The 26,785-nt window shown below is 32.8% G+C and overlaps 2 protein-coding genes across 4 annotated transcripts in view; one reads left to right on the forward strand and one right to left on the reverse strand.

The window, feature by feature from the left end:
• The window catches only part of LOC143240176 (uncharacterized), a 24,563-nt gene extending 21,064 nt beyond the window's left edge, over positions 1–3,499 (forward strand). For both annotated transcript variants that reach the window (XM_076482206.1, XM_076482205.1), the window contains 3 exons: positions 110–179; positions 2,598–2,761; positions 3,060–3,499. In XM_076482206.1, the coding sequence (XP_076338321.1) occupies positions 110–179; positions 2,598–2,752 (225 nt within the window). In that variant the 3' untranslated portion in view covers positions 2,753–2,761; positions 3,060–3,499. The remainder of the gene's footprint in view (positions 1–109; positions 180–2,597; positions 2,762–3,059) is intronic.
• On the reverse strand, positions 3,413–26,397 carry LOC143240173 (uncharacterized). Of its 2 annotated transcripts, none has more exons than XM_076482197.1 (6): positions 26,115–26,397; positions 14,587–14,648; positions 13,453–13,968; positions 12,144–12,185; positions 7,188–7,263; positions 3,413–6,456 (listed from the first exon to the last, which is right to left on the reverse strand). In XM_076482197.1, the coding sequence occupies exons 1-6, from the start codon at positions 26,176–26,178 to the stop codon at positions 5,879–5,881; spliced, it is 1,338 nt and encodes a 445-aa protein (XP_076338312.1). In that variant the 5' UTR covers positions 26,179–26,397; the 3' UTR covers positions 3,413–5,878. The 2 variants fall into 2 exon arrangements, with proteins under 2 accessions (XP_076338312.1, XP_076338311.1); XM_076482196.1 differs by having other exon boundaries at positions 13,429–13,968; positions 26,115–26,395.
• Between the last annotated feature and the right edge of the window lie 388 nt (positions 26,398–26,785).

Raw genomic sequence — 26,785 nt, forward strand, 5'->3', positions numbered from 1 at the left:
TCTTTTCTGACGTTACTGTCAAAGTTTTCTATTATTATTATTGGTAGCCAAATACGCTCTTATTATGTAGTCTGTAGGATAACATTGTGTATTTTACTTTTATTTTTAGGCATCACGCAAGGAAAAACCGAAATCCAACGTTTTGAGTGAACGGGAGATACAAGAACGACTGAAGGAAGGTATATATCCACACTGTTTTACATTTAACTACAGACATAATTTTAATATTTTGGTATGTGTTGAATTTCGCGCAAAGCTACATGTGGGCTGTTTGTGTTATAATTTTAATGGGAGCAAAGCCTTTAAATTGTTAATCCACATTAGCATAGCTAAACTTTAATGTGCTTAACAAGCAGAAAAATCAGTATAAAAATGTTACCAAATGAAGGGAATACTTCGTATCTTTTTTGTTTTATCAAAGCACATAACTTGGTTTGGTTTGTTTTGAATTTCGCGCAAAACAACACGAGAGCTATCTGCGCTAGCCGTCCCTAATTTAGGAATGTAAGACTAGAGGGAAGGCAGCTAGTCATCACCACCCACCGCCAATTCTTGGACTATTTTACCAACGAATAGTGGGATTGACCGTTACATTAAACGCTCCAACGGCTGAAAAGGCGATCGTGTTTGGTGTGACTGGGATTCGTACCTGGGACTCTCAGATTACAAGTCGAGTGCCTTAACCATCGGGTCTTGCTGGGCCATAACTAGGTAAAGTTGATTATTAGAACATTTTTTTCTGTAACGTTCAAATATGATCTGTTTAGTAAACTGTAATTCATATAAATTGAAAACAAGTTGAAAAACAAACAAATGGCCAGGTGGTTAAAGCACTCGACTCGTAATCCGAAAGTCACGGGTTCGAATCCCCGTCACACCAAACATAGTCACCCTTTCAGCTATGGGGGCGTTATGTGACGGTCAATGCCACTATTCGTTGCTAAAAGATAGCCTAAGAGTTGGCGGTTGGTGGTGATGACGACTAGCTGCCTTCCCTCTAGTCTTACAGTGTTAAATTAGGGACGGCTAGTGCAGATAGCCTTCGTGTAGCTTTGCGCAAAATTCAAGAACAAATAATAACACATAATTAGGTATTAATGTTTATTTTTTCAAGTGCTGTGAGAAATTACCTGCTTTGTAAATTTTATTTGGTTTTATAGAAAAAGAATTTTATATTTAAGAATAAACAACAATTTTTTCTGATAAAAATATAATACACTTTAGTCATAATATAAATAGGCCCTCGTAAATAAACCCTATTTCGTGACTTTTACCGACTTACGCATATGTTTGTAAAAATTACGTCATTTGTAGATCTTGGGAGGTGTATGCACAATTAAACAATCACGAGCCACATGCTGAGATTTGAAAAATCGAATGGTAAACGTTGACGTATTTTGAAAAGAAACTTGTGAGCACACGTAATTTGAAAATAAAAACTATTCAGTCGCGTTTAAGCGAACGTGGATTGTGTTCGGAACACGATAATAAATGTAAAGTAATTAAAGGATATAATCCTTGATAGAAAATTGAATAAGGTTTTTGAAGTACAAACTTTGGAATTCAGAAAAAGAAACAAACTGAATAAATAAATAACAGAGGATTTCTAAAAGAAATTAAATATTTTGATGCATAAAAATGAAATTTTTACAATGAACTTACGATTACGTATTTTGACATTTTTATATTGAACTTACGATTACTTATTTTGACATTTTAATATTGCACTTACGATTACTTATTTTGACATTTTAAAATTACTTATTTTGACATTTTTATTTTCGATTACTTATTTTGACACTTTTATATTGCACTTACGATTACTTATTTTGACATTTTTATATTGCACTTACGATTACTTATTTTGACATTTTTATATTGCACTTACGATTACTTATTTTGACATTTTTATATTGCACTTACGATTACTTATTTTGACATTTTTATATTGCACTTACGATTACTTATTTTGACATTTTTATATTGCACTTACGATTACTTATTTTGACATTTTTATTTTGACTTATTTTGACACTTTTATATTGCACTTACGATTACTTATTTTGACATTTTATATTGCACTTACGATTACTTATTTTGACATTTTTATATTGCACATTTTATTTTGATATATTGCACTTACGATTACTTATTTTGACACTTTTATATTGCACGTACGATTACTTATTTTGACATTTTTATATTGCACTTACGATTACTTATTTTGACATTTTTATATTGAACTTACGATTACTTATTTTGACATTTTACTTACGATTTTATTTTGACATATATTGCACTTACGATTACTTATTTTGACACTTTTGATTACTTATTTTGACATTTTTATATTGCACTTACGATTACTTATTTTGATATTTTTATATTGCACTTACGATTACTTATTTTCCCAGTTCGAATACCACTTTTTTATTGATATTACCTCATTTTAGTTTTAGCTTTGATTGAGAATATTATAAGAAAAGAGAAAAACCGAAAATACGCGCTATTGTTCATATGGATTTTATTTGATAATGAACTTGTTTAATAGTACTAATAAAACAATAGTTGTAATTAAATTTCCGCCTTAATTTTAGAAATCCAAAAAGAACTGACAGAAATGGATAAGAAAAGCGCAGATGATGGAGATAGAAACGTGAAAGAGAATTTTCATCTAAAAGCACGAGAACCTAAAGCCCTGGATGAAGATGAAGATGACTTGGAGAAACGTCTTTTGAAAATGTTCATGTAACATTTTCTGGTAAACAGTTTTGTCACTTAAACTAAAAAGATACAAAAACAACTTTTCACTCCTAGAGATAGCACCTGAAAGCTACCGAAATATGTGGAGATCTTTAATGGTAGCCATCGGATAAATAAATATTTATTTTCTGATTTTAAACGTTCGTACTTTTAATCTTTTTAACCTTTTTGCAATGAATTATCTTTATTAAATTTCTAATTTCTATTAGCTCTACTTACAGATTTGTATGTAAGAGGAACAAAAAAGATACTGAAATGTTCTTATGCCTTCAAGAACTTCGCTTTTTTCTTTTCAGGAAGTGTGTTGCTACGAATTAGCCTTTCATCTGGACTTGTGACGTTGTTGCGATAAAAGTATATATAAATTACTGCAGATAATAATGTTAATCTTCATAAAACTTAGTGACAACTTCTGTTTTATTAATTTTGGAAAGTTAAATTGGCAAGTTTCACACACATCTCTCTTATCACAAGTGTGTGTCGTGCGACTTTTCTACTTTAGTAATAATAAACTTTAAGTAATTGAATAAAATAATTGAAACTTCTTAGCTGTTTAGTTTACCATGTAATAAATTTTTTGGTTAACTTTGAGTTTACCCTTGGTATTGGCTGTATTTGTTAATATCTAACACCAGCAGTTTGGTTTTAGTTCTTTGTCATAAAAAACTAACATTATAGTATATTGACTTTTATATGTTATGTGAATGATATAATAAAAGGAAAAGTAAAGCTCTGAGAGAAAGTATCTACATTATTAATGCATTAACTACTCCTTTAGGCTTAGACCAGTTTAATATATTTAGTCCATATGATTTGAAGCACTCTAAGATATATAAATCTCGTAATACATAAATATAAATGAAACTTGTTTGAGCAAAACTAGAGTCAACTAGAAACTCTTCAAATGAATCGGTTGTTATAGAAGGATAAACTGAGTAAAGGTTCTGTTTTATCAGTTATTATAAAAGGATAAACTTCGCACATGTGTTTTATCAGAGTTATTATGAAGGATAAATTTAGTACATGCTGTGTTTTATCTTCTTAAATGTAAAACTTGTGAAGAATAATTAGTGTATCCAAAAACAGTAAAGTGAATATTCCATTATAAATTAAAAATATTTTTTAACAATGATGTAAGAGGTGCACACCCACTTACATTAAGATTTTATTTGGTATTGGGCACAACATTTTGTACATATAACCAACAAAAGAAAAGTAATAATTGAAACATCCAATAAAAGCTATCGACTTAATGTTATTGCGTCTACTCAGAGAAATGAGCAACCAATGGCGTTACATACACTCGACTGGCGTCTACGGAGTTGCTTTTGTAAGCGAACGTGAGTGATCTTTAAATTACCAAGCTGCGAGATAAAGGCGTCCAGGATATGACATTCTGAGCTACTGGAATGTGAAGACATGTTTTGGTCTCACTATTTACTTGTCTTATTTCTCGTAACACTGTTAGAATACTTACGTTTGATAGGTGAGAACATCTATGTTAAAGTAATTAAGATTATTTTTGCTCTTGTTGGCTGTTTCTTCAAGATTACTGTGAGCGAAAGACTTAAAAATGCGATATTCGTTCAAATTATAAGACCAACTGACTTAGGTTACCAATAGCACTGAATGGTGTTTTTAAATATCGGATCTACAACTACATCTTTCCCTTCTCCGTTAGTTAAAATATAATCTTGGTAGATACAATATTCTATGAAATACATTTTATTTAGTATACAAGTTATTTGGGTTTTACACTAATTTTCTATGATACGTTTTCTTCAGAAGAAAATCTAGGTAGCAGAAGTTAAACTAAAAATGTTCCCGAAAGAAATTTTTTGCCTGTCTAAATGTTCTTTGGCAAACATATGAAGTCATTCATCGAACTGCTTTCAGTGTCGATTCATATAGTTTTTCACAACACATCTTCGACAATTTTTACGGAGTTTTTCTTAGATTCTGTTGACTTGAATAAAGTTAAAATAATCATGAAATTTATTGGTCGCAAAATATGAGTGCGTCAAATATTGTTGCAATTATTAAACCCACAATTTCACTATTATCCGATAAAGCCTCTAAAAATAAGGTTAGCCTATTTGTTTTTGTTTTTATTGATAAGCTTAAATATATATTATTTTCTTCAAAGATGGCATTCGCTGAGCCTTTGCTTTGGAAATCTAGTTCTATAAGTAGTTATTCTACCCACTACAAATTTAGTTTCATGGAAAAGCTATTAACCTCGTGTAAGCTCCTTGCTTCACTACGCTTCAGGATCTAATTGCGTTGGTGTAAGCTTGAAAAAAGTTGAAACAAGCAAACAGGCTAAAATTAAGTCTTAACTTATTATTGCTTGTTCGACTTTTAAACTTTTTACCTCTTATTAAATAAACTCGTTACTCTAATACATACACATGTTTTGAAGACAATCAAAAACTACACTAAGTCAGAGCAGCAAATCGTTATTTCGTATTAAGATACGTTTCGGCTTCAGCTGAGTCTAAATAGATAGAATTAATGAAAAACAAAAGGAAGATAAATTTAAAACTTTACCCTAAACATTTCGTTGCTAATTAGGTTTAAAGACACCAGTCGTATCGGCGCGGAAATGTGAAGTGTTGAACTCACCAGTTCACTGCAGTTCTAGCACTGAATCAAAGAATGGTTTATAATAGTAAGTTAGATTACAGGATTCCAGAAAAGAGAAGAAATCAGTAAGTTTGTAAAAGAGAAAAGGAAATATGAGAAAGAAAATCACCCAAATTTATGAATTACTTACGTTATGGAATTCGTTGTGCTGATAAACCTTAACAAAAGCGAAACGGTTTTAGTTTAAACAAATTTCAGCGAATCTCGCGAGTGCATAAAACACAAATTAAATATTATTGGAATTTAGGATTCCTATACTCTCGATTTTTCAGCTTTAAGAAAAACAATTTTAACAAACATAATAATTCATCTTTCCTCACAGCTAGCTAGCTACCTCAGTCAGTCTTCGATGGAGAGTCTTCCTATATATATATATATATATATGTATATACGCATGCATTTCTCCTATTTTCCAATTACACTACTGTTAAAAAACACGTTCACTGTATACACTACCGTCTTTTACTACTCACTTCATAACATGTCTAGTAACATTTCTACTCAGACTCTTCACCAATTGGTCCAAATTGTTCTCGCCCCTGTCTCCCATGTAGTGATGACTACTAGATTTAGAGCCTTCACCCATTATTTCTTGTCCTGTGTTCGCACGTTCGTTTTGGTTATGGACGAAGGGTGTTTTGGTGGTAACTGTGATATATTTTTCTTCCTCTAATTGTCGAACTAGTTCGTCATCAAGCACATGATGCTCATCATCTCTCTGTGCGACAGGAATTACCTTTACATTTGTTTCATATCTTCCATCATCTTGTTCGTTTTGAAAACCAGTGGTTTGGCTGGCTGGCACTGTTTCTTCAGTCGTCCTGTAGCTCGCCTCCTCATCTATACTTCCTAATACTTCAGCTGGAAGGACTGGCACTGGTTCTTTTTTACTATCTGTGGCTATTTTATCAGGACCGTTTGAATAAATATCAGGAAGGTCACTGGCAGAAGGCGCCACTGTTCTAAGGTTTTCTACATTGTTATTTGCTGCTATTTCTCCCTCAGCAGCGCCCTCTTCGATATTCATGTCGGAGGATTCTTTAGGATCTATATGATGAATGTTTATCACATAAGTGTTAAATATTTTTAGATTGTAATAAAAAATTTGATTTTTTAAAATTAAAATAAATGAAAATAGTAGTTTATTGTATTTTAAAACATACAATAATTTCTTTTAAAATATTAAGTGAAATTAGTCAGTTACTCTTCAACTAATGTTATAAAAAAAAAACTTTTCATTTCAGCCAACGTTTCGCCATTGTGGCTTCATCAGGACTGGTAACACAAGAACTGTTCTTCTTTTACTGGCCTTGATCAAGTGGTAACGGCGAAACGTTGGTTTTAAAAAAATTGTGTTATTACCTGAAAAGTAAATGTCTTTTTTTTTCCCAATTTTATTGGCAAAATCTCTAAATCCTTTTAGTGTGCACTGCAAATTCTGAAGATAACAAAATATTCACCATTAATTTTAAAAATATTCGTGATGGGCTGCTCATTGTGTAACTTTGAAGTTAACTAGAAGCAAACGAATCCTTTACACATCAAGTAGTCCTATTGGTGATGAACGACATTAAATTGCCATTCAGAGACATAACAATGATTAGAAATTATCACTAGAAGTTGAACACGTTACTGTGTGTTAATTTAAGAAATGAAAATGTCTGTATTATTTTCAATTAACTACCTAAACATATGGATTAAAGTCCTACTACTACCTAAACACATTGATTAAAGTCCTACTACTACCTAAACACATTGATTAAAGTCCTACTACTAACCATCTAAAGATTCCTCCTCACGTTTCAGGATGGTTAACACATCTTTTATTCCTCCAACTTTCTCCAGTAAGTGGATCTAAAAATGTATATACACATCCCATAATAACATCTGTAGAATTAATTAATGATTATCACTGTTTAATTTCTGTAGTGTATATCGGAATGTAAAATACATTTTAGTACTAATAATGAATGACTATCTTGTTTTTGTTTTTGAACTTCGCGTAAAGCTACACGAGGGTTATCTGCGCTAGCCGTCCATAATTTAGCAATGTAAGACTAGAGGGAAGGCAGCTAGTCATCACCACCCACCGCCAACTCTTGGCTACTCTTTTTTACCAACGAATAGTAGTATTGACCGTTACTTTATAACGCCCCCATGGCTGAAAGGACGAGCATGCTTGGTGTGATAGGGATTCGTATTACGAGTTAAACGCCGTAACCCACATGGTCGTGCCAGGCCTGAATGACTTCATTACACCTAAATTGGTTATTTTATCTTTAATTGCACAGTCAATCGTTTCGCGTTACAGCTTCTTCGGGAATTACAGCCAAACAAAAACTGTAAATTTGTAATATTTATTGGAACAGTTTTTCACATTAATCAGACATAATTAAGAAAGTATTCATAATTTTGTCTTTACAGCAAAGTGGAATATCGGTTGCTGTGGGCACAATCCTGAAATAGAACTTGATTATTTCGAGCATGAAAAAATAAGGTTGTTTGGCCACGTGTAAACGAAAACGTATGGACACTGTTTTCACATGAATAATTATAATATATGTAATTTAACACAGTTCATTACAGCTTTCAAAAAGTTCCTTTTTATCATCTATATTCTAAAAACAAAGAAATTAAAGTATTTCAAATTTAGAATATTTAATATTCACATGTAAGTAGTGTCTGAATATCGTTATACTGTTGTGTCTATCTGTGTCTGAAACTTAACACAGTGTAACTAGTGTCTGAATATCGTTATACTGTTGTGTCTATCTGTGTCTGAAACTTAACACAGTGTAACTAGTGTCTGAATATCGTTATACTGTTGTGTCTATCTATGTCTGAAACTTAACACAGTGTAACTAGTGTCTGAATATCGTTATACTGTTGTGTCTATCTATGTTTGAAACTTAACACAGTGTAACTAGTGTCTGAATATCGTTATACTGTTGTGTCTATCTGTGTCTGAAACTTAACACAGTGTAAGTAGTGTCTGAATATCGTTATATTGTTGTGTCTATCTGTGTCTGAAACTTAACACAGTGTAACTAGTGTCTGAATATCGTTATACTGTTGTGTCTATCTGTGTCTGAAACTTAACACAGTGTAAGTAGTGTCTGAATATCGTTATACTGTTGTGTCTATCTATGTCTGAAACTTAACACAGTGTAACTAGTGTCTGAATATCGTTATATTGTTGTGTCTATCTGTGTCTGAAACTTAACACAGTGTAACTAGTGTCTGAATATCGTTATACTGTTGTGTCTATCTGTGTCTGAAACTTAACACAGTGTAAGTAGTGTCTGAATATCGTTATATTGTTGTGTCTATCTGTGTCTGAAACTTAACACAGTGTAACTAGTGTCTGAATATCGTTATATTGTTGTGTCTATCTATGTCTGAAACTTAACACAGTGTAACTAGTGTCTGAATATCGTTATACTGTTGTGTCTATCTGTGTCTGAAACTTAACACAGTGTAACTAGTGTCTGAATATCGTTATACTGTTGTGTCTATCTGTGTCTGAAACTTAACACAGTGTAACTAGTGTCTGAATATCGTTATATTGTTGTGTCTATCTGTGTCTGAAACTTAACACAGTGTAAGTAGTGTCTGAATATCGTTATACTGTTGTGTCTATCTGTGTCTGAAACTTAACACAGTGTAAGTAGTGTCTGAATATCGTTATACTGTTGTGTCCATCTGTGTCTGAAACTTAACACAGTGTAAGTAGTGTCTGAATATCGTTATACTGTTGTGTCTATCTGTGTCTGAAACTTAACACAGTGTAACTAGTGTCTGAATATCGTTATACTGTTGTGTCTATCTATGTCTGAAACTTAACACAGTGTAACTAGTGTCTGAATATCGTTATACTGTTGTGTCTATCTATGTCTGAAACTTAACACAGTGTAACTAGTGTCTGAATATCGTTATACTGTTGTGTCTATCTGTGTCTGAAACTTAACACAGTGTAAGTAGTGTCTGAATATCGTTATACTGTTGTGTCTATCTGTGTCTGAAACTTAACACAGTGTAAGTAGTGTCTGAATATCGTTATATTGTTGTGTCTATCTGTGTCTGAAACTTAACACAGTGTAAGTAGTGTCTGAATATCGTTATACTGTTGTGTCTATCTGTGTCTGAAACTTAACACAGTGTAAGTAGTGTCTGAATATCGTTATACTGTTGTGTCTATCTGTGTCTGAAACTTAACACAGTGTAACTAGTGTCTGAATATCGTTATACTGTTGTGTCTATCTGTGTCTGAAACTTAACACAGTGTAAGTAGTGTCTGAATATCGTTATACTGTTGTGTCTATCTATGTCTGAAACTTAACACAGTGTAACTAGTGTCTGAATATCGTTATATTGTTGTGTCTATCTATGTCTGAAACTTAACACAGTGTAACTAGTGTCTGAATATCGTTATACTGTTGTGTCTATCTATGTCTGAAACTTAACACAGTGTAAGTAGTGTCTGAATATCGTTATACTGTTGTGTCTATCTGTGTCTGAAACTTAACACAGTGTAACTAGTGTCTGAATATCGTTATATTGTTGTGTCTATCTGTGTCTGAAACTTAACACAGTGTAACTAGTGTCTGAATATCGTTATACTGTTGTGTCTATCTGTGTCTGAAACTTAACACAGTGTAACTAGTGTCTGAATATCGTTATACTGTTGTGTCTATCTGTGTCTGAAACTTAACACAGTGTAAGTAGTGTCTGAATATCGTTATACTGTTGTGTCTATCTGTGTCTGAAACTTAACACAGTGTAACTAGTGTCTGAATATCGTTATATTGTTGTGTCTATCTGTGTCTGAAACTTAACACAGTGTAACTAGTGTCTGAATATCGTTATATTGTTGTGTCTATCTGTGTCTGAAACTTAACACAGTGTAACTAGTGTCTGAATATCGTTATATTGTTGTGTCTATCTGTGTCTGAAACTTAACACAGTGTAACTAGTGTCTGAATATCGTTATATTGTTGTGTCTATCTGTGTCTGAAACTTAACACAGTGTAACTAGTGTCTGAATATCGTTATATTGTTGTGTCTATCTGTGTCTGAAACTTAACACAGTGTAACTAGTGTCTGAATATCGTTATACTGTTGTGTCTATCTATGTTTGAAGCTTAACACAGTGTAAACTGAGCTACTAATTTTTCGTTAACTGATAATTTAATGGTATTTTCGCTCGACTAAGCCTAAGTTTTTCTGTAGAGCTGCTTTGCAACCCGTGCTTACTTATCCAGGGGTTGTTTACTTGTTACAAGATCCTTAATAAAATATAGCTTGGTAACCTACAGCTGCTTATTGACAGTTCGAAACAGAAAAAATAAAAAAAAAAATAGCGTACAAACAAAAATATAGCGTACAAACAAAAATATATATAAATAATATAATGTATATATAAAGAATACAAGATATATATAAAGAATATAAAATATATATAAAGAGTATAAAATATATATATAAAAAATATAAAATATATATAAAGAATATAAAATATATATAAAGAATATAAAATATATATAAAGAATATAAAATATATATATAAAGAATATAAATATATATATAAAGAATATAAATATATATATAAAGAGTATAAAATATATATATAAAGAATATAAAATATATATAAAAAATATATATAAAGAATATAAAATATATATAAATAATATAAAGTATATATAAAGAATATAAAATATATATAAAGAATATAAAATATATATAAAGAATATAAAATATATATATAAAGAATATAAAATATATAAAGTTTTAAATTGATTTTTCACTAAACCATCTCAGTTTTAATCTGTCTTAAAAATATAAATAGTTCAATTTATTATATTGTAACAATTCTCTGTGCGTACGAAAATGACTGCATTAGCTCAGACTGTTCGTTGTTTATGAAAAACGTCCACTATATTTGGTGTATCAACAATTTCTTGTATGTATCCACGAAAGCACTTGCATTAGCTAAAACTATTTGTTGACAGTGAAGATAAATATATCCAACTCATCATTTGTCAAAGTCTGTATATTTGTCTGTCCGTTTATAACCAACGAACCAAACCTGGCACGCACCCAAGAGTGCCCGGGAGAGTAATCTTAGAATGTGTGTTTGTGTTTTTTTTTTTAGCAAAGCCACATTGGGCTATCTTCTGAGTCAACAAAGGGGAATCGAAACCCTGATTTCAGCGTTATAAATCTTTAGACTTATCCCTGTACCAGAGGGGGACAATCCTATGGTAAACAAGAGTAAATATTTTTTTAGTACACCCATAAAACTTCAGGAGATATAGTTTCTGTAATAGCTACATTTTTACTTATGTATAAAAAAAAACTATCCATTATATTACCTTTCCCCAGGAGTTTTTAATAAGACAATTTTTATTGTGAAAATTAATTTCTTTTGATTGGTTACTTCAAGTTCGTAACCGATGTGTATTTTAGGTTATACACATAATAGATAAGCGGGGAATAACTGTAAATACCTATAATATTGATTCTAAAAGACGTCATTGACTGATTTATGCTCGTTAGTATTAGCATATAATTGTTAGTTTTATTTTAAAAAATACTGGAAAATAACTAGACACGAATCGTTATTGGAGCATGATGCAAATCAGGATTTGACTAGTTTATAAAATCATTGTTGAAATACGCTAAGAATCGTTTAATTTATTGTCATAACGTAAAATTTCAAACATTAAAGATCTTACCTTCTTTAGGATCTGTTTAAGAATCTTCTTACGAAGTATAGACTGAAAAGAAAAAAAAAAAAGTCACGTGCAAGAGATAAGAATTACAACCTGAAACAGGTGTTATCGACTTAACAACGATTGTTCGAACCACAATACAATTTTTAATTAATAATTTAGAAACATTATTTATGATATGTGTGTTTCAGTTGTTTTGTATTAAGGTATCAAAACGCGGTTTCCAGTGGTATAAGACCGCAGACATAATAATTATATTATATAGTTACACATTATTGGAGTTTGAAAAAGTGCGTGTTTTACAGTTACAGACCTCAGGGTTTTGGTTTGTTGTGAATTTTGCACGAAGCTACTCGATGGCTATCTGCGCTAACCGTCCTTAATTTAGCAGTGTAAGAGAAGAAGGAAGGCAGATAGTCATCATCATCCACCGACATCTCTTGGGCTACTCTTTTACCAAAGAATAGTGGGTTTGACCGTCAAATCATAACGCTCCCACGGCTGAAAGAGTTAGCATATTTGGTGTGATGGGGGTTCGAACCCCTTCAAATTACGAGTAGTTTTAAGTTCACGCGATATTAAAGTATATTATTCACACTTTAAGCTATGAGTGTGTTATAAAAGTGGCATTCAATTTTTCGTCGTGGGTGGCAGAATTCTGCTTACTGATCATCTCCCCTCTGGTCAGTAGTTCCAAATTATAGACGATGGAAAACAGTCGTAGTTGCTTTATCGTCAATACGAAACAAAATTTCAAAATTAGGGTCATCATTAGACCTAATTGTATTATGGTACACGTGAAAAATCATTGTTATTTTAATATTTTTAAATATAAAAATTCAGCCGCTAGGACTAATGTGTCAAAATAAATTCAAATACGTAAATACGATTACTTAAAAACAGTGAAACAATATACTATTACAATAAGTGTATCATGAACTCAAGTAAAGAAATAAAATGTCCTCGAATTAAAAGCGATAGAATTTCTTAATAGTAACTTATAGAACTAATAAGCAGTTGAAAAATCTGGATCTTAGCTTATCTTAATTAAATTAAAACACGATAAGTTATTCAAATTCGCCGTTAAATGGTGTTGCAATACAATAATTTATTGAAACTTTTACCACCAGGGGTCACCAAGCTTTGATACAAGTAGCATTGCAACGATTGTGAACGTCAAAAGCTTTAGAAAACTAAACGGTATTACTAACTATTTACCCTTTTATTTATGAACATATGTATAATTAATTATTGTTTTCAGGATGAAAGTGGTAAACGATTTTCATACCTTAGATACTGAGTTTTGATTTACCATTTTCGGCAGTTTAAGAACAGTTGATGTAGGCGTAGCTGCTGTAGTAACACTTGTCGCCAATAGGTGGTTTCTTGGCGGCACTCGAATGTTCGTAGAATTCATACTAGGGTTTACGGGTTGACTGTGTAGCTGTTGGACTAATTCATCTTCTTCGGGTTTCAAAAACGTGGACGTCTTGTTAGTAAGTTTCAAACTTTTAAGTGACATTTCAGCGTTGTTGCTTTCGGGATGAGAACCGTGCCGTGTCCAGATAGCGCTATTAGGCGACGGTTGCACAGCAACAGACTTATAAGCCAGTGAATTAGGCTTAAGACGAGTTAAAGATGGGCGCTCCATCTCTGCAGCCAGACGACCTAGACGATTAACGAAGGCTTCCAGCCATTGTTTTTCTTTAATGTCTTTAGCTCGATGCAACATATCAAGGGCTTCTGCCAAAAGAAGTGAGGTTTTGTGGGTGAAAACTTGGGGATAGTCGTGATGGACATCAGTTGGTGTCCCGGGTTGTGATTCATCCTTCAATAAAGAATACTTGTTAACAACAGAATATTTACTGTTCTTATAAAATTATTTTACCATATTAATAAAAGATAATGTAGATGGAAATTGATGAATTATGCCCTGGTGCAAATGAAAGAAAATATCCAAGAAATGATGTAATTGAGATACCTATCTCACGCAAATGAAAGAATTGTCTTCTAGAACTATCTTAGAACTGATTTAGTTAAGATAATTGAGGAGACGAAAGAACCCCTTCGCGGAAAACTTTCTATATTTAAAGTTTAGATTTTTAGTTAAATTTCGTTTCACGAAAACCGCTTACTTCCAATATACTTCGTACTCTCTTTGCTGAGATTGATGTAAAAACATGCCATTAATTATTTTGTAATTACAAACTGGAACCCAAATGGGAGAAAAATAGTTTTCTTAAATGAGAAGTTTTGATCATTCTATGTTTTGGTTTTTATAGCCTAAATCAATAATGTAAAAACATTGTCATTGTACATGTTTAGGTTAAGATAAGATTGTGATTCGTGGTTTATTATTGGTTTATTGAGTTGTTTTATTATTAAGATGGTTTGGTGGTAACGCTATTACATTTATCAATATTATCGAAACCTGATATTAACTTACTTTGATATTTCTTATAACGTTTCCATGGTTTCTTATAAAGTTTTCATCGTGAAAAGAGTAACCTATAAAAACAAAGGATCAACAAACGTTTGTTATTCAACAAAAATATCCATTAATGATACACAGACAGTCATATAATCAAATATAAATGTTATTACCTGCCAGAAGTATTTTTACAGCTATACCGGAGACTTACCTTTACACGAGCGGTATAAGAACTGAATTCATTTTTTTTACTTATCAATCTACACTAACTCACACAAAATATCTAATATATGCTGGAACTTAAGAAATATTGAATAAAAACTAAAGTTAATCAAAATATATTTTGAGATTTAATACAACGACAAGAAAACATAAAAATACGATAAACTATTCAATAGACCAAGTAAAAGATGAAAACCTTGTACAAAATTGTTTTTCAGTAAACCTAACAATTCGAGAAATATGTATTATATAAATAAATCAAACACTTGGGGCAACTCAGTGGATCAAAGGTTTGCATCCCACGTCATTACTTCCTTATAACCCTTCTTCTGTATTAACAAAATATACGCTCAAAGAGCACGTGATAAAAACCTTTAAAGACGTCTAAAATATTCAAATAACTTACATGTTAAGTTTAATTGGAAGACAGAAAACAAAACAAATATTGTCATTTATGGATTTAGACACTGAGTAAGCACTGCTCTTGCTGGAGACAAGTATAAACAAGTTTGTTGTTTTTTAAGATACTTCAGAATTGTGCACATAAAAAATACTATTAATAATCGAGTAGAAACAAATCCACGATTTTTAAAGTTCTTTAGAACGTTCTTCAAAGAACATGCCGTAACAAAATCACATCTCTTTAGAATTAGAACGTTTCTTAATGGCCACGTCGTAACAAAATCATATCTCTTTAAAATTAGAACGTTTCTTAAAGGTAACGTCGTAACAAAATCATATCTCTTTGAAATTAAAACGTTCTCTAAAGGTCACGTCGTAAAAAAATCATATCTCTTTAAAATTAAAACGTTCCTTAAAGGCCACGTCGTAACAAAATCATATCTCTTTAAAATTAGAACGTTTCTTAAAGGCCACGTCATAACAAAATCATATCTCTTTAAAATTAAAACGTTTCTTAAAGGTCACGTTGTAACAAAACCATATCTCTTTAAAATTAAACGTTTCTTAAAGGTTATATCGAACAAAACCAGATCTACTTTAAATTATTTGAAAACATTACTTGGAGATTATGTTGCAACAAAACCAGGCTCATGACAAACCAAGATTACAACACTAACACTCTGTAAGAAGCCAGTTACTGCCCATGTTATCGTCCACTAATCATGTTCAGAATCTCCTTGTAACTAATTACTACTGAAGAAAACTCGTAGCATTAAAGTAGCTTCTTTTATATATCACAGAAGCATTGAAAACAAGAGACCAATTACGCAGTTTTGTATTCAAACTACGAACGAATGAACGTTTCCAAGCAAGTAAGTTTTTCGTTGGTATTTTCATAAGATATCTAAAAATATAAAATACAAATACGACGTATGTTACTATCTTAAAATCCCCAGGTTAAATAATATACAAATTAAAAGTTAATAAATCTTTAGGAAAAAGTGACATTAGTTTTGCATTAATTATGTTTATTTAATGGAACATAATCGTTTCTTAAATAAATATAGTTTTAGGCTGAGTTTTTAATATTCCATTGTTTTGTAGAGGGAGTTTGGCATGACGTGGTGATAACGCGTAATGCATAGATGTTAGAGGTAACGTCTGCAATTTTCATATAATTTGCGATAAACAAACACCTCAATATAAATGAAAGCACGAGCGAGTTACCATACAGTCAGAGAATTAATAAGTGATCCGGTTATTCAGATGGTGAGTACGTCAGACAGCCAGTTGCTTAGTTAATTACTGAAATCGTATTACTGATCGAGTGTGCTAACCAGCCAGCCATCTTTGAGAGAAATTTTTAACAGGTATTTAGCAAATTAGTTTTATTTGTGAGGTAGGCCTAACAACCAATGTAGCTTGTACATTATGGTTTGGTTTGAATTTCGCGCGAAGCTACTCGGGGACTATCTGCGCTAGCTGTCCCTAATTCTGAAATGATAAACCAGAGCAAAATTTCTTAACCTTTTTTTGGGTCACGGACTCCTTTGAGAATCTAATACGAAAGTTATGGACTCCATCCCCAGAAATACACATAAACACATACACACACAATAATTAAAGAAAGATAATTTTATTTTGCTCGTGGTCCATTGACCCCTTGTAGCCCTTCTATGGACCTCTTAGGAGTCTAGGAACCACCTGTCAAGAACTCCGAAGTAGAAGGAAGATAGCTAGCTAAAACTGCTCTCTGCTTACTAATTATTGGCCTATTCTTTAAACAAACAAACAAACAAAAAATAGCGAGATTGAACATCGCACTGTAATACCCCATACCACTGAATGGGCAAGCACACTTGAGGACGGAATTTGAACATGTAATCTGCAGGTTGAGAATTGAGCACTCGAACAACTAGTCGATTCCAAATATTTTCTTGTAGTAAAATGATTTTAGTCACATTTTACGTTTAGACTGTACCAAGTTTTCATGACGAAGTTTTGTTTCAAAAGATTTGTTTTATTTTTATTTTAAGTTAAACAGATTAAGACTTTTCCAGGGAGCGTAACAAAAATAAACTTCAAATAGTTGCTGCTCTTCGGTAGCTTAACAGTATGACGTTAAAATTCGGGTTTAGATACTGTCGGTTGGCAGAGCACAGATTGGCCGGTGTATAAATTTATGCTTAATAACCAATAAACAAAAAAGTAACCACATGATAGAAACAACATCTGATACATTTTCCAATAAAATAATAATTCATCAATTTTATATTTTTTTTGTAGTAAGCCTCAATGAACTGTAATATCGTTGTCTACCACATAAACAGGAACTAGGATTTTTACGTTGTAAGTCTTCATGGGACAACACATTTATAAGCCCAAGATTGTCCTAACTTATTTTTGTTGGCCTACTATGGCCAGATGGCTCGAGCGCTCGACTTGCGAACTAAGGGTCGCTGGTTCGAATTTCCGTCAAAATAAACATGTTCGCCCTTTCAGCCGTAGGGACGTTATAATGTAGGTCAATCCTACTATTCGTTGGTAAAAGAGAAACCCAAGTGTTTTGGCGGTGGGTGGTGATGACTAGCTGCCTTCCCTCTAGTCATACATTGCAAAATTAGGGACGATTAGCGCAGATATCCTTTATGTATCTTTGCACAAAATTCAACAAACAAATGTATTTTTCTTACAAATAATTAATTAGTAAGGTATTGCAACAGTTACCTTATTTATTCTTGTTGAAATGTAAGAAACCAAATGAGTAAGTTATATTAATCCAGCACTTAATTATTTATCGAATCTTTAAATGTGAGTGACAAACCCAAAACTATAAATCAGAACAAAGTAACAGCGATAATTATGGTTCTGTAATTCACTTGTTTTAGTGAAGTTCTTAAACATGCTTAACGCCTGTTTTTAATAGATGCAGACATGGATGTTCGTACTCAGAAATACAGGAACACATCGTTTCGTCTGTTGTCAAAAATGTTTACACAAAGTGAAACTAATGTGGCCAGCTAGGATGTAACGTTTTCTTTGGTATCTGTAACAGCTCTTAGAAGAGACATTCGATCGGTTGTTTGTTTGTTTTACAGCAAATCTACATTGGGCTATCTGCTGTGTCCGCCGTGGGGAATCGAGCTCCAGTGTTCAGCGATGTAAGTCCTTAAAGTTAGCGCTTAATAATACTTATGTTTGTAATTCCTCATATGTTTTCTTAACCCTGAATTTTGGGCTTGTTTGTATAATGCTTACTACTGTGAGATCCATGGTATGTTATAATACTCAGTTAGTATTAGCCCCCACGGCAGAGATTATAAGTCGAACTCCTTAACCCACCTGGCCATACCGGGCCGGATATTTTTGACGTAAAAAATAAAAGTGAAATGATATGGTTTTGCTGACCATATCAGCAAATGAAGAATAGAAGAAAGTTTGGTTACTGACCAACTAATTATGAAAACTTTGGTTGAAATTTAAACCGATCGAATATAAATATTTTTATTCACTTACAGACTAAAATCGTGGATTATTTAAGAAAAAAATGTGAGGTGTATATATATATTTATTTACACACATACATAAAAGGAATTATAGGTAAAGATAAGAGCTCACATTTACTAAGCCAACTGTCTCTGTCGACAACGTTTGATAGAGTGGACCTGGTAGTGGCACATCAGAACTTGCTAGGAGATGTATGACACAAAATGTCAAAGGGTTACTTACCATTCCGTTAGAAATGATTGCGGTTACCATAGTCACGATGTAAAGACCTTGAAAAGTTAGACATCAATAATTCGCGTGCCTGCAAAACATTTCTTTCCTCCTTTTGCGGAAATATCAGAGATTTATAATACTCAAGCCAAACGTAAACATTTATTTAACCTCAAGCTTTTGAACCATTTGGCCAGAAGTTTTCTAAGTAAACTAGATCTACAGAACTTTTCTCACATTATTAATAATTGGATTAATTTTCTACAGAGTTTTCATGCAGAATACCTTGTGTAAAGAGATTGTGAACAGGTTAACCATAGAGTAAATACTCCTCTTAAAGACTCTCTGTAATTAAGCACAAATATGCTCAGTTGGCTTTGTCAATTGCGAGTATCGAAACCCGGTTTTTAATGTTGTAATTCTGCAGACATAACGCTGTGCCACTGGGAGACTCACCTAAAGAGTGAGAGGTGTAGTGTATAATATTAAGAAACTTAGCTAATGGAAGATAACAATTAAAATACACGATACTTTTGTTGTTTACAGTCTTACGATACGATAACAGTAAAATGAGATTCGACCGATGTTAAAACGGAACATTTTTTAAAGCAAGTACCCACTCTAAATATTAGAAGATTACATGTGATGACACTGGAAAACATTTGATAAAGGTCTGTGAGTGGAGAAGACCGCTAATAAATGGCAAATCAATGGACCGATTGTCACCAGATATATCAGGTAACCTTGGGGCTCCCCATTCTGAAGTGACATATAACGATAAGTGTCCAGATTTGATCATCCCTTCCCCATACCACACTTTAACGATAAGTGTTCAGATTTGATCATCCCTTCCCCATACCACACTTTAACGATAAGTGTTCAGATTTGATCATCCCTTCCCCATACCACACTTTAACGATAAGTGTCCAGATTTGATCATCCCTTCCACATACCACACTTTAACGATAAGTGTTCAGATTTGATCATCCCTTCCCCATACCACACTTTAACGATAAGTGTTCAGATTTGATCATCCCTTCCCCATACCACACTTTAACGATAAGTGTTCAGATTTGATCATCCCTTCCCCATACCACACTTTAACGATAAGTGTTCAGATTTGATCATCCCTTCCCCATACCACACTTTAACGATAAGTGTTCAGATTTGATCATCCCTTCCCCATACCACACTTTAACGATAAGTGTTCAGATTTGATCATCCCTTCCCCATACCACACTTTAACGATAAGTGTTCAGATTTGATCATCCCTTCCCATACCACACTTTAACGATAAGTGTCCAGATTTGATCATCCCTTCCCCATACCACACTTTAACGATAAGTGTTCAGATTTGATCATCCCTTCCCCATACCACACTTTAACGATAAGTGTTCAGATTTGATCATCCCTTCCCCATACCACACTTCCGAGCATCTTTTATGAACTCTCCGTAAGAGTTCGTCAGCTAATATTAATTTATTTAGTAGCAAAGCTACCGCAATACCCGAAAAACACAGAACAGGAAAACAACAACTAAACAATTAAGGGAAGGTTAATTTATTGTTGAACTATGTATCAATCTTAGGATGTTTCGTAGTAGTACATGGAATTGTCAGTTTCTTTTCGGATTAAGTATTGGTTCTGTGAAATGTCCGATAACACAGTCCTCAATAGTTCTATCGTCATGACATTAAAAAAAAATTACAGTAATTCCTGTACGTTGAATCCGAAAATAATATCAGTTTTTATCCATTACAGATTCTTCACAAAACGTCATACGTACTTTCACATAAATGTATCATTTTCACTGAAATCGGGTTACATTTCGTTAAGCTTAAAATGTTGACAATCAATCGAGACGTTCTAAAAATCACAAGAAACACACCACTAGTATATAAAGGTTATATAACAGTTAACAGGTCGCATGACATAACGTATCATAATCTCTAGAGACAAAAAGGGACCTGATGGTCCATCTCAGCTGTCCCATCCTCTAAACCAAATTAAAACTATTAACAAATATAATCATCTCTTATCATTCATGTATCTATCAAGCTTTCTTTTAGATTCACTCTAATTTTACTGTTTCCACAACATCCGAAGTCAACCCATTCCATAGACCAACCACCCTATTTGAAAAATGAAAATGTCTTAGGCTTCAACCTTGTCTAAATATATCTGTGTCTGCCTCCTAATTCTACAATTCTCGCTGTTAAATATAAAACATGTTGATGTATCAATACTATCGATTTCCTTTACAATTTTAAATAATTCTCTGAACCCTTTCCAACAATTCAATGTCTTTTCTAAGGTAAGAAGCCCAAGACTGAACACAATACTCCAAATGTAACCTAACCAGTGACGTGACCTATACAACGAAATTATTACCTCTTTTGACTTGTATTGAATATATATGTAGATACAACCTAAAATCCTATTTCCCTACTACTACTAGGAACAGTACAGTTCTTGAACGACTTCACAAACTGATCAACTGTTACACCAAGATCCCTTTCTGTCATGACACTCTTATGGTTATTTCCATTCAAATTATATTGATAATTCAAATTATGATAACTCACATGCGTTATCTTGCATTTATTATAATTAAATACCATCAACCATTTATTTGTCCAACTACTAGATGATCTAAATCATTTTGGTAAATCAGCAACGTTCTCTTCACAGCCAGCATCACCGAAGACATCGATATCATCAGCAACCTAAAGTAATTTATTGACTATTTCTTCATCTATGTTATTAATGTAAATCAAAACAGCAATGATCCTAAGACTGAGCCACAAGACACACCACTTGAAACATTAAACCAGTTTGGCTGAACCCCATTTATAACAAACCACTGTTCTGTACAATTAATTAACTTATCATCACATCTAAAGAGATAACTTTCTTTACAAGCCTCTTTTGTGTCACTTTATCAAATGTTTTCTGAAATTTAGATACATCAAATCTACATATACAGTATAAATCATATCAAATGATTTGTAATACAAGATTTTTGTTTAGTGAAACCGTGTTGACTATCCGATAAACTTCTAAACTTTGCTAAATGACTTTGCAAAGTATCTTTTATAAAACTTTCCAGAACCTTTCTCACAAGCGGTGTAAGGCTAATAGGTCTCTAATTACTGGAACAACATCTATTACTTGTCTTTAAGAAAGTAGTGACGTTAGTTAATTTTCAATCTGTTGGTAATTGTCCACTATTCAAAGACTTAAAATTGCTCGTAAGTAGCTCACATATCCAATCCTTGACTTCCTTTACAATATTTTCTGGTCCAGGAGTCTTATCATTCTTTAAACTACCCAATTTTATTTTGAGATCAGAATTTATGGTATTTTCTTGTTCAACTCTACATACAAACTAAACATCCTCACTATTAGTTTTTTCAAAGTGCATGGTGTTCCAGAGTTTCCAAATAAAATCCATTCTTTATACCTATCGCGCCTAAAACACTGGGAATGCTTAACTCACAAACTAATCTTAATCATTGTATTATTTGTAAAAATAAGATAAACAATCGATACTATAATTAAATACCAGTATCGTATTGTTAACACTTTAAGTCAAAGTTTGACAATTAACTAGTTTTTAGACCATGTTTATAAAACAATGTATTTAATTTGTCTTACAATCTCACTGCAAGTTAAATTATAACTAAGCCTAAAGAACGTTATGCGTACTAAGTTTAATCTAATGTTAGACTACAAGCTACATTACTAACATCTAAATTATAAACTTATATCTACTATTTTAGTCCTCAACCATACAAAATATTATTTTTGAGTTGTAATTTCTAAAGATAAAAACAAATATTCCCCAGTAGCACAGCGGAATGTATCTGAACTCATAACTGCTAGAAATCTGGTTTCGATACTCGTGTTGGCCAGAACACAGATATCCAACTGTGTAGCTTTATGATTAATTCCAAACACTCACTCATTTGTTAAGGATAAAAATAATAAAGCCAAATAACTTTAAAAAATATACTATATTATGACAGCTTTTTAACGTCTTTTCTTTTGTAATAGTGTCATATTTGAAAAGTATTTGTTTTTGAATGCACTTTAATATTATTATTTGTTCATCGCTATTGCAACGAGTGGTTGTGTAAATGACCCAAACACATTCTGTTATATTTGTGGTAAATGTGTTGTAAAGAAATAAAGTCAAAACTTACAGAATTTGTCGAAAAAGTGTATTATGCATATTTTGGAATAAAACTTGAGGTCATAGACTTCGCATAACGTTTGCACAGTTTATGTCAAAGAGTTAGGACAATGGACTAAAGGTAAGAAAAAGTCTTTGCCTTTCAGAATACTAATGATCTGGTGTGAGTGTAGAAACCACGGAGATGACCGCTATTTATACTCATTTAACGTGCTAAACACTCAAAACAAAAAGGAAGTTTCTTAACCAATCCTTCAATTTGCTATAAGACCTTTTGCTCATGGACCTAATGTACCTGTACCTACTACACAAGACACTCTTGTTACAGTTTCATCTAATTCTGAATCTGATGTCAATAGAAATTATGGTAAGGATTGCTTTCAACTTGAAACGTGGGGTAAGCCACAGTTATAATACAAGGTGAACTTAATGGTTAAGTGAAAGATTTGGGCCTTTTTAAAGATTTTTCAGATATTTTAAGATCCAGACTTCACGCTAATAACTTATTTTCTCCAGGGACAACATTTTACTGATACAGAAATCATGAAAATGAGTTTAAACTATACTTTTCTTAAGAAATTTCACTGGTTTATTGGAACATTATTGCTACCAGTGCTAGGAGTTGTAGTCTATAAACCAACTGAGTAGCGATTGTTCATTGATTCTTCCAAAAGAAGTCTAAAATGGTATTTATTTACCCTCACAATAGTAACATATATACATTTATTCCTATTGCTCATTCTGTTCAGTTGAAGGTAACCTACGAAAATCTTCAACTTCGTCTTAATAAGATCAAATACAAAGAATGTGGCTGGCTAGTTTGTAGGAACTTAAAAGTCCTTCCTATCTTGTTCAGTCAACAATACAGTTATACAAAGTTTCCATGTTTTTTGTGTAAATGTGACAGCAGAGTACGAAATCAACACTGGACAGAAAAGTAATTGCTACGCAAAGTCGTCTTCATGTTCAATGTTTGCGATAATTTGGTCGACACAAAGAAAGTACCATTACCTTCACTTCACATGAAACTAGCCTTGATGAAGCAGTTTGTAAAGGCCGTAGACAAAGATGACAGACGTTTTAAGTATCTGTTTCACTGTTTCAGAAGCGAATCTTAAACAAGGGATTTTTATTAGGCCTCAGATTAGGATATTGACTGGATGAACAGTTCGAAAGGACAACGAGGAAACTTGAAAACGAAACATGGATTGCCTTTAAGAGATGCTACTGACAAATCTTTAGGAAATAACCAGGGACCAATTTACAAAACATATTGTGAACAGCATGTTTAATAAATTCAAAGAGTTGAGTTATAATACATTTCTTACACTCACATATTGACTTTTTCCATGAAAATCTTGGTGCCATCTGTGAAGAACAAGGGGAAAGATATCATCAAGACATCAGGAAAATGGAGAGGAGGTGACAGGAAAGGTGGAACATCAGCATGATGGTTAATCACTAATGGTCATTGAAATGATATGTTCCAGACACACTACATGAAGGACTACAACATGGAGTTGTGAACAAAAATACAAAAGATCAATGAAGATACATATTTGTTTGACATCAATGTTCTTCCCCTTTCTTCAGTTTGTTTGTGTTTTTGTTAATAAACAAAATAACAACAAATGTTCGTGGTGGTAAACGAAATAATAATTTGATTTACGTTTTCTTTTCTTCGCGATTTGTAACAAATCCTTATCTGTGTAACTGAGTTACGAAGAATCTGTTATTAAAACCAAAATAACTTTCATGAGGGCCAGATGGTTAAGGTGCTCGACTCGTAATCTGAGGGTTGCGGGTTCGAATTCCCATCACACCAAACATTCTCTCCCTTTTAGCCATGGGGACATTATAATGTTACGGTCAATCCCACTCTTCTTTGGTTAAAGAGTAGCCCAAGAGTTGGTGGTGGGTGATGATGACTAGCTGACTTCCCTCTCGTTTTACACTGCTAACCTAACCTAACCTAACTAACACAGATAGTCCTCATGTAGCTTTAGCTCAACATTAAAAAACAAACAAGTTTCTTGAAATTTTATTCTCAGGCCTGTGTAATACTCACATAACTTACGTAAGAATCTTTTCTTTTATTCGTTTATCTAATCATGTATTTGTTTTAGCACAAACAGCGCAATGGAACCACCTGCCTCGTTCCACTGAGAATTCAACGCGAAGTTTAGCGTTATAAGTCCACAAATTTACCGCTGAGTCATCACGGGATAAAATGGCTCTAAATACTAAACTACAATATTACCTCGCGTGTACACACACACATACACGCATGTATGTTTCAAGGCCAAAAGATAAAATGAGATTAAAAAAAAATAACTGAAAAATAAATTATTCGTAGGTTTGTTTTGTTTGTAGTCAGGCAAAAAGTTACATAATGGGCTACCTGTGCTGTGCCCACCACAGGTATAGAAATCTGTTTTTTTTTTTTATTTAGCGTTTTAAATACGTAGATTTAGCACTTTGCTAGTTGGGAATAAATTATTTGTAGGCTCACAGGCGAGTTAAAGTTGTTTTAGATTTTAAGGGGTATACTGTGGTAAACATACCGCTGTTTTAAACAGACAACAGTAACTGTTTTCCAGTAAAAATAAACAATAAAGTAAATTCATGATAAGAGATAAATCACTTAACCCTATCGTTATAGTTACGTATCATAACAGGAAGCAATAATCTTATAAACGAGAAGGTTGCTTTGAACCTGCGGGCTTATTAAAGATTAGGGGTTTGACACATAGATCTAGAACAAAACAACAAAGAATTTTTTTGTGAAATGTCTGTAACGTAAACGGTTAATTTATACTAGATGTCCAAGCAAAAGGTGATATATATACAAAAATAGCGAGATAGAGATGAACAGGGGGTTCATTTCGAGCATTTAATTTCCACTAATTCTACAAATGGGGTTCGAAATCGGTGTGTTAGCTTTGGTCATGTAGCAACAGATATCTAGAGAAATTGTAATAATTAGAAAAAATATCAGATCTCTCACCTGAAGGAAGACCTGTGGTAGCTGCAGTAAGAACAAAGCAAAACAACATAGAAGGTCTGAACATGATGACTCGAGTGATGGCTTGTTTTTTTAAACCACCTTCTTTAAAAAAAAAATACTAGCAGATTAATGTGTCGCTGAATCGGTCAGCAAAGCGTAAATTTGGAAAGTTTGAGGTTTTGCGTCTTCACTGTGACCACGTCTACGTCAGAGTTTACTGCAGCGGTTCCAATTCTATGTTCCTCAGCGAGAATTGACGGACTAGTCGATCGAATACCGATGACGTCACGAAGATCAATAATCTGGGGACTTTGAGCACGTGCAGCGCGAGCTCATTAAGTGCTTATTGACGACGTTCGTTTCAAATATTTTTTGCGTCGTACACATTTTTTAAATCCGTTTATTAATTACAAAAATTATGCTCAAAGCTAGCGCAACAAACATCACGTTAATAGCATAATATAATAACAGCCTGTAACTCTCAATTACGTAATATTTGAATTTCGTTATTTAGGCATGCATATATCTTAGGAAAGCTTTCTCCGGCTAAGGTGTGACGATTTAAGGTCTATTTGAAAATGTTTTAAATAAACAAATTTTAATGTTTTTATCTAGACAAATAGGAATAATCATTGTTTAATAGACACACGTGAAGTGATGGAAAAGTTATA

The sequence above is a fragment of the Tachypleus tridentatus genome, chromosome 13 (assembly GCF_004210375.1).
Source record: "Tachypleus tridentatus isolate NWPU-2018 chromosome 13, ASM421037v1, whole genome shotgun sequence".
In the NCBI taxonomy this organism is placed as follows: domain Eukaryota; kingdom Metazoa; phylum Arthropoda; class Merostomata; order Xiphosura; family Limulidae; genus Tachypleus; species Tachypleus tridentatus.